Here is a 12,424-nt window from a genome sequence, read left to right on the forward strand (position 1 = left end):
AAAGTCCAACAGGTTTATTTGGTAGCTCAAGCTTTCGGAGCGCTGCTCCTTCATCGGGGCAACGCTCTGAAAGCTCATGCTACCAAATAAACCTGGGACTTTAACCTGGTGTTGTGAGGCTACTTACTGTGTCTACCCCAGTCCAACGTCGGCAACTGCACATCATGATTGAATGGGACAGGGTAAGGGTGCCTCAGTTCTAGATAAATTGCATTCTGTGTCAGGCAGAGCTTAGGACCCTCTGCTTTTGTGACTTCACCCATGAGAATGAAGAGGTAGTTATGGAACTTGGGAAGAGAGACTGTGAGGCTCTAGAGAAAATTATCGTAGAGAGTGACAAGGTAATGGAGGTATTGGCAGGCTTAAAAGTGGACAAATGTCCAGGTCCGGATGAATTGTGTACCAGGCTGTTGTGGGAGGCAAGGAAGGAAATTGCAGGGACTCTGAGCCAAATTTTTAATTGCTCCCTGGCCACCAGGGAAGTGCTGGAGGACAGGAGAACAGTTAATGTGGTCCCACTAAGAAAGGTTGTAGACAGACAAGCCAGGGAACTACAGACCACTGAGTCTCATGTCTATGGTTGGGAAACTCCTGGAGAAGATTTTGAAGGAGAGCATCTATCTCCATTTGGAGGGGCAAAGTTTGATCCGAGATGGTCAGCATGGTTTTGTCAGAGGGAGATCATACCTAACAAATTCGATTGAATTTTTTGAGCGTGCAACCAAGTGTGTGGATGAGAGTAGTGCGGTTACATGGATTTCAGCAAAGCCTTCGACAAATGGGAGACTTACTAAGAAAGCTAATGCACGTGGGATACAAGGTGATCTGATTACGTGGATTCATAATTGGCTTAGTGGTAGGAGACACAGGATGATGACAGCTAGTTGCTATAGTGACTGAAGGCCAGTGACCAGTGGCGTACCTCAGGGATCTGTGCTGGGCCCCCTGTTGTTCATCATTTATATAAATGACATGGATGACTATGGGAGTTAGGATCAGTAAGTTTGCTGATGACACAAAGATTGGCCAGGTGGTTAACAGTGAGGTTGAGTGTCTTGGGTTACAAGAAGATATTGATGAGATGGGCAAATGGGTGGATAAGTGACAGATGGAGTTTAACCCTGAAAAGTGTGAGGTGAGACACTTTGGAAGGAGTAATTTGACAAGGAAGTATACTATGAAAGATCTGACCATGGGAAGTTCTGAAGAACAAAGGGACTGTGGTGTGTTTGTCCATAAATCTCTGAAGATGGAAAGGCAGGTTAATAGGGTGGTGAAAAAGGCATATAGCACATTTGCCTTTATCTGTTGAATATAGATTACAGAAGCAGAGAGGTCATGATGGAGTTGTATAGAACTTTAGTGAGACCGTAGCTGGAATACTGTGTGCAGTTCTGGTCGCCACATTATAGGAAGGATGTGATTGCACTGGAGGGGCTGCAGAGGAGATTTACCAGGATGCTGCCTGGGATGGAACATTTAAGTTATGAAGAGAGGTTGGATAAGCTTGGGTTGTTTTCATTGGTGAGAAGACTGAGGGGTGACCTGATTAAGGGGCTCAAGATTGAGGGGCATGGACAGAATGGACAGGGAGCAGCTGTTCCTCTTCGTTGAAGATGCAGTTATGAGAGGACACAAGTTAAAAGTGAGGGATGGGAGGTTTAGAAGGGATTTGAGGAAAATCTTTTTTGCTCAGGGTGGTGATGGTCTGGAATAAACTGCCTGGGAGGGTGGTGGAAGCAGGATGCTATGGGTCAAGTGCAGGCACGTGGGATTAGGTGGCAGGTCAGGGCACTTCCTGCGTCAGTGCAGACTCAATGTGCCAAAGGATCTCTTCTGCACTGTAGTATTCTGTGACTTACTCACAGTGTAGTCTGGCTCTCCCTCCCACTCCTACTTTTCGGAGTCTCAATCTTTGAACTTTGCCGTTTTCTTCCTATACCTGTATATCTTGTTGCATCTCTTCCTACATTTTAAAAGCACTTTCCTTCTTTGGCAACGCCATTGTGAAATGTTTAGGGACCTATTTGTTACATTAAACATCCTGTGCAAGCTGGAGCACAGTATTTCAGTGGCCTAATAATTGGTCTCAGTGGGCAGCATATTTGGCACTTCCATTTTAATGTTCCAGGTTTAAGTCCCATGTCTGAGCACAAAGCTATGTTGACACACTAGTATAGTATTGAGTGATTGCTACACTAACTGTCTTTCATATGAGGTCATAAACCAAGAACCCATCTGGTTGAATGGGTCTAAAAGATCTAATGGCACCGTTTTGAAGAGCAGAAGAGTAATCCCTGGTGAGCTAGTCCTTCAATCAACATCGCAAAAGAACAGTTATCTGTTCATTGACATATTGCTATTGTGCAATCTTACTGTGTGCAAATTGTCTGCTGTGTTTCCTACATTAGTACTTCCTTAGCTGTAAAGTGCTTTGAGATATGAAAAGTGCTGTATAAATGTAAATCTTTTTTTTAAAGCATAGATTGGCATGAATGCACAGTAATTGTGTAAAATCCTAATTTTCCCCCAACAACAGTTTCTGATATTGCAGCATTTGTACTTGTTTACTCATTTTGTTCCTCCTACTTCCGCCCTGTTGTCACTCTGATATGGATTTTCCAGATTGTATCCCTGTTGTTGTTCTGTTAGCACCGCTGTAGCATTGTTTGCTGTGCCTTCACTTCAGTACATCCAGGCAATGTGCAAGATCACGGTATGGACCGTAGATTGGATTATGGATGGGCTGGATGGAGAGGCTGTTCCTGAATAACAGCCAATTGGATAGTGAGAGCAGACTGCAGTATTTTGTAAACTGACAGTTGAAAGCAGTGTTAAATCTTATCACTAGAGGGCAAGAAACTCTGATGTTTGGCATTACATTTCTAGCTGACAAAATGCCAGAAATTCATCTGTAACCATTTCCAACGTTTTATTTCTTCACATAGTCATTGTTTTTCTTTGGGGAGAGAGAAGGGGAAAAGAATAGATAAAAAGATTATGCTTGTTTCAATAATAGTATGTACCCCATACACTCAAAGCTGCTTCTTCCCTTTACCCAGATTTTTTTCTTTGAGGGGTTTCTTACCATTCACTAAGCTGAAAAAGAAATCTCTATTTTAGACACTGCACCCCCCAACCATGTTTTAAATATTGAGCAGTGATGAATGAGTGGGGTGAATTATTGAGCCCATCAAAGGATGTCCCTTGTATCCTGCCTTGCCAACAAGAATCACTATTAATTGCTTTCAAGACAATGGCAGTGATTATTAAAACCCAAGAAAAGAAAAATGAACACGTCCTTTAGGTCAGGATTTCCCAAACTGCTTTCCTCATTGTATATATCCAGGGTTCTGTGGTAGGCCAGGCTGATGTATAAAGTTTGAAAAATGCTTATCCAATAAGAGGCTGATGTCTCTCTGCATTGGCTGCATAATAGATGCATGCATGCATTGGTCCACATGCATGTGCACCCCCCAAAAAACTGCTGGTTTCTGATCTTACCCTTTCTCATTACTCCGCACGTCCATCTCAGCATCTGCATCTCATCAGTATCGATCATTGTTTCACTCTTTTTGATGTTGTTCAAGTTTCCAAACTGTATAGCAGGGTCAGTCTCAATTATCTTATAGATTCTTCCTTTCAGTTTCATTGATACTTCTCCATGACATAGCATGCCTGTGCACTTCTTCAAATTACCACACCCGGGGCCAATCTGTCATTTAATTTCTATACTTCCATTTTCTGCCACCGTTGACCCAGAAACTTGAAACTACTCACTTTCTCCAAGTCTTCACCTGTAATCTTTACTTTAATCTCTTCCTTAGTCTCAAACTGACAGTCCATATAATTAGATTTTTGGTCTCTGATCTTCATACCCCTGTGCTATTTTCGAGCTCTTCATATACTCAAATCATGTTCTCATCACCCCAACTATATAACAGTTTAATTTCTCGGTAGTTTTGCAACCTTTTGTTCGAGTATTGGTACCAAAATATTTTTGATAATCCCTTTCTTTCTCTCTCACGTGTCCAATTAATTAGGTCACTGCTTGGTATTGTTTGAATCGTGTTAGCCATCTGCTCCCAAAATTATTCTTTCTCCTGTGGTCCACAGCTGCTCTGTGGTGCAAAATAACTAACCATGATTCACATTTCACCCTGATTTCTAGCTTTGCATTGATTATTTTGTCACTGATTCTGTTCATTGCCAATACCTCATCCTTTATTTCCTTGTTTAATACTATTCCAACATTATTTGCTTTCCTATCCTGGTGGTAAGGTTTATTTATATCCACTAACAATTTCTCTTGCTTTAAGAACATAAAATAAGAAATAGGAGCAGGAGTAGGCCATCTAGCCTTTCGAGCCTGCCCTGCCATTCAATAAGATCATGGCTGATCTGAAAGTGGTTCAGTTCCACTTATCCACCTACTTCCCATAACCCTTAATTCCCTTATCAATCAGAAAGCTATCTACCTGTGACTTCTAACACATTCAATGAGGTAGCTTCCACCGCTTCAACGGGCAGAGAATTCCAGAGATTCACTACCCTCTGAGAGAAGTTGTTCCTCCTCAACGCTGTTCTAAACTGACTGGACCCCCCCCCCCCCCCCCCCCCACTCGCTGCCCTTCTGTTGTTTCCTGGAGACCCTTGATTTGTATTTTCTTTCTTACCCTCAGGTCAGTTCCTTCACTGCTCTCCCTGTCAGGCTACTGACATTTAGACTTGCTGTTTTGAATTTGGTCATCTTTTCACTGCTCTTTTGGACTTTCTTCTTTATCTATTCTTGTCTATTGCATGATAACTCTTGCCTATTTCTCCCAGGGTTTGAGCAGGGACCCTGCACACCACACTTGGCAGGAATGGTAGCCATTATCGTCTGGCTGAGACGAGACTTTCATTCCATCAGCTTGTGCAGCAATGCAATCCAGGTCTTCAGAGGCAAATCCTGAACCATTCAACTTGAATATACTCGGGCTTATTGTATATAATTTGTCACTGAGGGCTACTGTGCCATGCGTCACTGAGCAAGTTGTTTCAATGATTCAAATATTGTGTCTTCATTCATTAACTCTTTTTTGTTTCAGATTGTTCTAACTGAAATTTATTATGATGGATTCCATCGCACTTTCAGTGATGGTGATGCCCTGGACACTATTCATGAAAATGACTGTATCTATGCTTTTGAGATACCTGATGTCTATATTGGTCAAAGAGGTATGCTTGTGTTCAAGAATTAAATCACAGGACCTTACAGCTTGATTTTGTAAAGCTTCAGTTGGTTGGACTATTTATATTGTAATGTGACTGTATACGTTTCTAGGCAAGCTCTGTTAAATAGGTAGTTGAGAAGTAATTGATCATTTTTCATGGATAATGTTTTGGTTGAATCTTTTTTGCTCAGGAGCTCCTTGGCTGAAATAGCATGCTTCCATTCTATGATCAATCTCTCTTTCACAGATTTTTTTTTTGATAATTAACAGCTGTCTTGGAATTTATCAGATCATGTTTCTAATCCTCTGTTTTTGTATTTGTTCTCAGCCATGCTTACAAACATAAACCAAAATAACTTGAAGTTCAGCACTGATCATAGGTCCGCAGTTTACCCCCATGGAGGAGTGAAACAGATCAAACTGGAGAGAGTGTACAACAAGGGTTTGGGGCATGAGAAATGGATGCTGCTGGTGTGCAACCAATGCTGCTCTGGACAGCAGGCAAAAAGGTAAGTTATCTTAGGACTGCAAACTGAAATGTTGATTTATTTTAAATTTATAAGTAGTTGAATATTTCTACTAACTTGTCACTGAGCTGTAGGGTAGTAGTTTTAGGGATGGAATTGTTGTGCAGTTGTTTGAATATGTCATACCAATGAGAACACGTGCATAACTTCATCTTGCACTGCAATATTCTGGAGTTACTTTGAATCTGAAAAGAGCCTCATTAAATAATCAGTTACTGGTTAACAATGAGCTGAGTGAATCCCATTCTGTTTCTATTACACAGGATTCAGTATTTTTTAAAAAACTCGCATTTTGGGCACTATCGGTTTCCATGATTCTGTTTGCTTTTGCCAAATGCCCATTGTTGGTTTCCGAGAGCAGCCTGACTGTCAAATATTATATAGTCATGTGGTATAGAACTTTAATATTGATGAAAATAGAGACATGTTACTGTAGATTTTCAGCTTGCACACATTAGGACAAATGCATGAATGCTAAATTTTAAATTTTCACCATTTATACCACAGGAAAAAGGGGTGGTGATTGGTTGGCTTTTCAACTCTGATTGTCTAAGGCATTGCAGTGGAGAAAGCAATGGGTAAACTATAGACTACTTACGCTTGAACATGTTCCTCCGACTATTGTAATAGGCAGAGTCCAGACCATACTTAACCAGCCTGCGCTTGCACAGCCCAAAACAAATGCAATTTTTGCTGAGTGTGTTAATAGTTATGTTATCAAACAGTTTAAGATAATCAATCTTGCTTGTAATGCAGCTCATTTGCACTCAATAGAAAGAACATACATTCATGTGCAGGGAGCTCTTTGTCAACAAAAGGAATATGTTCAAGCCTTACAACTTTTTTTGAATCCTTGGTTGCATGGGAAGCCTATAATTCCCCATTGCTTTCTCCATGGCAATGCCTCAGCCATAGTCAACTTGCCAACCAGTCAGCATCCTTTTCTCCTGTAGTATAAATTGTTGTGATTTGAAATTTGGCATTCTTGTGTTTGTGTGGATGAATGCAAAATAAAAAATCAGTGACGTATCTCTATCTTCAGCAATATTTGTGTTATTATAACTGCTTGATAAAATGAGTTATGCTCAACAAGAGAATGAGTAATGTTTGGTTTACACTGAATGGCAGTATTGAGCAACCTCTTGTTTTGGCATTGAATATATGTCCTTCAAAGTTCAATTGATGTATGCTAATTGTGTTCCTATTGCTTCATTTCCAGTGTGATCTAAATCATAAACTGTAATACTACAGTAGTGTAAAGCCAACTCTTTTCCTGGCAGTGACTGTAAGCTCCCAAATCCTTCAGCTGTTTGGGGGTGACTATTGGTGTAGTTGCTGCTCTATATAAGTTTAAGTTGAGATCAGATGGATGGAGTGGGTGAGTGATTGGGGGATGGTGATGAGTTGGATTAGGACACTTTGTGTTTTTTTTGAATGAAATGCACCATGTGGTGATGTGAGGTTGGGCATTTAGTTGGATCAATTCAGAGACAGCAGTGATCTGCTCCTGCCTCCATCAGAGTTGATCTGGAAATAATTTTGGTATCAACTGTTGTGAAGCGTGGCCAATACCATCAGTAAAATTAAGCTAAAAGGGTCTTTACCTGACAAGGTTAGATTCAGCTAATATGACTATAATCCATTTTAATTTATCAGTTCTCTTATCACCTAGTCCTGCGTTAAATATTGCTTTTACCTGTGTTCAATATTTTTTCTAAGACAAAACATATAATTGCCAACCGATGCAGAAATTTTCTGGTTCTTTGTGGATGCTGTGGGACCGAGCGCAGAGGCTAATGTCCACTTTTTGTGGCATGTTGGTGCCATGCAGGCTTTTCCAGCCATTTCCTGTAAACACACAAACTCATTTCATTAATTCAGAATTCTAATTCTGTAATCTTGGCAAAATGATTAATAAAACCAACCTCTGTGCCTTAATTAACTAATCCAATGAACAGGTTAACACAAAATGAAGTCTGGTTACAGGTTAGTCTCTTAGACGGATAAAAGTTAGGGTTAAGATTTTGCACTGACTTTTCAATGAGTCCTTGAAACTTTGTCATTAAATGTCAGATTATGTTTTCAGCTGTTTCTCCTGCTCCCAACTCCCTATTGACATATGTTTTCTAGGTTTGGTCATCCCTTTGTACTCTGTTTGGATCGTAAAATAACATGGGAAGGACTGCAAAAAGATATCTTGGAAAAGATGCGACATTTATTCAGACCAGGGATGTTCACTGAGGTAAGGGGGCTGCTGGGTCCCCATCACCTAGAGAGTTGCCTTTTAAAAGAACACTCCAGGTGAAGTAGCAGCACCAGCACAGGATCCAAGATCAGCTTTGTATTGTCAATCAATCTTTCTTGTGGAGCATTTAATCATTTCAGATATGAGAGAAAGAGGATAAAAAGACACTTGCCCACCTGCAGCTTCAATTGAATTTGATGTGTGATATATAATTGCAACACAGAAATGTTGGGGAGTGGTGGGTACAGATATAGCATTGTGGAGCAACTGTGTGCCTAACTCTGGAAAGAAATCCAGAGAGTTTGGGAATTTTGTGAAAATTCCAGTGTGAGAAACCAGACCACTTTTCAAACTTTTTAAGTTTAATAATTAAGCAAGCAGTGTGCCTTTCATTACAATTCAGTCAAATGGAGGAATTGATGTGTACCAATAACTTGGCATTTTTAAACATTTAATGACACTCTTTAGTAATTGAAATATCGACAATGAAAGCATTAGTGAGATTGGTTGGCAATGTTTTGATGTTTAGATCTTGTTGCTATATCTATGTCACCCTTAGGCACGTATAAAAATGTCTCGGTTGCTGCTTTTTTTTCTCCACGTTACGTTAAAGGTAAAAATTGCATGGTAGGTCTCAGTCAAGAAGTGTTGAGAAGGTGTGTTAGCCAGAATAAGTTAATCTGCAGTTAAGTCAATCTGTTTTAAAAGGCTTCAGTTTTGCTGCTGTTAGATTTGAATATGCATTCCTTTTAACTTGTATAACAGACCCCCTTGTTAGTTGGTGCCCTTTATCCATAGTGCCATTCTATACTGTGGAGATTTAGGAGTTAGATTAGTACCATAATACTGAGTTATAAGGGAAGGTTGGAAAGACTTGGGCAGTTGAGTTTGGAAGATGGTGCCTGGACAAGAACCCTAGATTGTATATGATAGCAAACTAGATTGAAAATTTAAAACTGAACTGTAGCATTCAAGAAAAGGAGGCAGAAATTCAAAATACCAATAGGCAAATTTAGGATTGATGCCAAGAGGTTCTTCAGAGAGGCAAAGAGATATGTTAGTGAAGGGAGATATTCCTGATGTTCTTGAACATGTGTTGTGATGGGGGCAGTGTTTGGAAGATGGAGCTGTAGATACTTTCTGGAGGGGTAAACTAAATGCAGCTGCATCAAGTTTCAGATTGAAGAAAGATTGTGAAGACTAGGAATTTGAAACTGAAGAGTTGGGAAAATGTGGAGGCAAAGAACATGAAAAAGATACAGATTTAACGTTTAAATTTATTTATTAGTGTCACAAGCAGGCTTACATTAACACTGCAATGAAATTACTGTGGAAAATCCCCTTGTTGCCATATTCCAGTGCCTGTTCAGGTACACTGAGGGAGAATTTAGCATCGTTCATGCACCTAACCAGCATGTCTTTCAGACTATGGGAGAAAACTGGAGCACCCGGAGGAAACCCACACAGATGGGGGGCAGAAGGTGCAAACTCCACAGAGACAGTGACCCAAAAAGACACTTGCCCACCTGCACCTTCAATTGAATTTGATGTGTGATATCATATAATTGCAATATAGAAATATGGAGGAATGGTGGGTGCAGATGTAGCATTGTGGAGCAACTGTGTGCCTAACTCCGGAAAGAAATCCAGAGAGTTTGGCACTGAGGCAGCATTGCTAGCTGTTGTGGAACATAATCCTGCTGTCCTGATGCTGTCTAACTTGCTGAGAGATTTTACTGACTCCTTGCTGTCTTGTTGAAAGTCATGTGAAGAGCTGGAGCCCTCATGTTTTTTACATTCTCTTTGCTCTTTCCCTAGGTTGGTCCTTTTAGTTTGCGAGTGCTCGGAGGTGGCATGGGAAAGTCATACCTTTCACCCCAGGAAGAATATCCCTTGTGCCAATTAGCAGCAGAAAGGTAGTTCCTTATTTGGTATTTGTTTCTTGTTTTGTTAGACGGATCAGATCCAGAGCAGGAACATAATGAGCTGTAGTTGGAGTGAGATTGAGTTTGTTTAGTGGATGCCTTGGTGGTTATTTTCCAGACGTCGCTGGATTCCGGGGAAGTGCCGGATGATTGGAAAACGGCTAATGTTACGCCGCTGTTTAAGAAGGGTGCCAGGCAAAAGGCGGGGAATTATAGGCCGGTTAGTTTAACGTCTGTGGTAGGTAAAATGTTGGAATCTGTCATTAAGGAGGAAATTGCGAGGCATCTTGAAGGGAATTGCTTGATAGAGCGGACGCAGCACGGTTTCATTAAAGGGAAGTCGTGTCTGACAAATTTACTGGAGTTCTATGAGGATGTGTCTAGGGCGGTGGATAGAGGAGAGCCGGTGGATGTGGTCTTTCTAGATTTTCAGAAGGCGTTTGACAAAGTGCCTCACGAGAGGTTATTGCAGAAGGTCGAGGGACATGGAGTTGGGGGTAGGGTGTTAGCGTGGATAGAGGATTGGTTGTCAAATAGGAGGCAGAGAGTGGGGGTCAACGGGTGCTATTCGGATTGGCGGATGGTGACGAGTGGAGTGCCCCAGGGGTCGGTGCTGGGGCCTCAGCTTTTTACCATTTATATAGATGATCTGGAGGAGGGAACCGAGTGTAGGGTGTCGAAATTTGCTGATGACACCAAGATTGGGGGAATGGCAAATTGTGCGGAGGGTGTGGAGAGTCTGCAGAAGGATCTAGATAGGCTGGGCGAATGGGCCAGGAAATGGCAAATGGAATTTAATGTTGGCAAGTGTGAGGTGGTCCACTTTGGTAGGAAGAATGGTAGGAAGGACTATTACTTACGTGGCGAAAAACTGCAGCAGGCGACGGTGCAGAGGGACCTCGGGGTCCTTGTGCATGAGTCGCAAAAACCCAGCTTGCAGGTGCAGCAGGTGGTCAGGAAGGCGAATGGGATGCTGGCCTTCATAGCGAGGGGGATTGAATATAAAAGTAGGGAGGTCTTGCTGCAGCTGTATAGGGCATTGGTGAGGCCGCAGCTGGAGCACTGTGTGCAGTTTTGGGCGCCGCACCTGCGCAAAGATATTTTGGCCTTGGAGGGAGTGCAGAAGAGGTTTACTAGGCTGATACCGGAGTTGAGGGGGTTGAGCTATGAGGAGAGGCTGAATAAACTGGGCTTGTACTCGTTAGAGTTTAGAAGAATGAGGGGAGATCTCATTGAGACATATAAGATGATGAATGGGATGGATAGGATAGAGGTGGAGAGACTCTTCCCGCTCAAAAAAGACAGTAGGACTAGGGGGCACAGCCTCAAGATAAAAGGGGGGGCGGTTTAGAACGGAGTTGAGGAGGAACTTCTTCACTCAAAGGGTGGTGAATCTCTGGAATTCTCTGCCCGTTGAAGTGGTGGAGGCTGCCTCGCTCAATATTTTTAAGACGCGGGTTGATGGGTTTTTGATAAGAGAGGGGATTAAGGGTTATGGGGAGAAAGTGGGAAAGTGGAACTGAGCAGCGACAGATCAGCCATGATCTTATTGAATGGCGGGGCAGGCTCGAAGGGCTAGATGGCCTACTCCTGCTCCTATTTCTTATGTTCTTATGTTTCTTACAGTCTCATCAGCAAATGTTCACTTTAAAATTTAAGTAGTAAAAAAATGTACAGCTCCTTGTGCAATAGATTTTTAAAAATCTCCAAATAATTCTTTCTCTTGGACACCCTACCCTTGTAAGGCCCATTATTGTACTCTGTCACATCCTACCTTGGTTATGATGCTTGGTATGTACTCCACCCATGTATTCAGCCTGTGTTGATTTTAATGAAATTTGTGTGGAATCAGCTTTCAGGCAGTGTATACAGGTACATTATCCAAAATTATCCTGTCCAAAAACTGGGCATTTTTCTCTGGCTGATTCCAGTGCTTCAGTTGGTTAAGGCATTTAGTTAATAAACAGGTTCAAAGGGCCAAATGGCCTCCACCTGCTCTTTCTTTCTGTTTCTGTAATTTTAGGTTCAATTCTCAGTCTTTGTTAAATCAGCTGATCTGGGAAGGAATTGCTACAGGAATGATACAATTGGTCTCAGCACCTCAGACTTAATATAAATTCAGTGTGCTCTCCTAGTATCTGTGAGCGTTCTCTCTCTGTAAATTGCACCAGTTGAGAGATTCTGCAATGTCAGACAGGTTGGGAGTGAGGTTTCTATGAAGTCTGCATCAGCTGAGAAGTTTGTGCAATGCACTGGTGAAAGAATATGGCAGGATGTTCTCGATGAGCTGGTTGCAGCAGTCACAGTGCAGTCTTCACAGCGAGCTGCATTTCTGTTCCACATGCAGCATCTCCTCGCTCGTCTGCTTGTTCAGAGCCTGTCACAGCTGCGTTTTTAGTTTTGAGAATGATTGTTGCACCCTATTAATGTTTGACGGTAGAGACCAAAAGAGAAACCGTTGGAAAACCTTAGCAGATCTGGCATCATCTCTAAGGAGAGAAAAGAGCTGAC

General features: G+C 41.8%; 1 protein-coding gene across 1 annotated transcript in view; it reads left to right on the forward strand.

The window, feature by feature from the left end:
- usp31 (ubiquitin specific peptidase 31) overlaps positions 1-12,424 on the forward strand; it is a 108,163-nt gene that overhangs the window by 76,918 nt on the left and 18,821 nt on the right. The window contains exons 6-9 of the mRNA XM_080206586.1: positions 5,091-5,220; positions 5,545-5,725; positions 7,874-7,985; positions 9,807-9,904. Coding sequence (XP_080062712.1) covers positions 5,091-5,220; positions 5,545-5,725; positions 7,874-7,985; positions 9,807-9,904 — 521 coding nt within the window. The remainder of the gene's footprint in view (positions 1-5,090; positions 5,221-5,544; positions 5,726-7,873; positions 7,986-9,806; positions 9,905-12,424) is intronic.

Source organism: Carcharhinus amblyrhynchos, chromosome 18, assembly GCF_965287045.1.
Source record: "Carcharhinus amblyrhynchos chromosome 18, sCarAmb.v2.hapA, whole genome shotgun sequence".
Classification (NCBI taxonomy): Eukaryota; Metazoa; Chordata; class Chondrichthyes; order Carcharhiniformes; family Carcharhinidae; genus Carcharhinus; species Carcharhinus amblyrhynchos.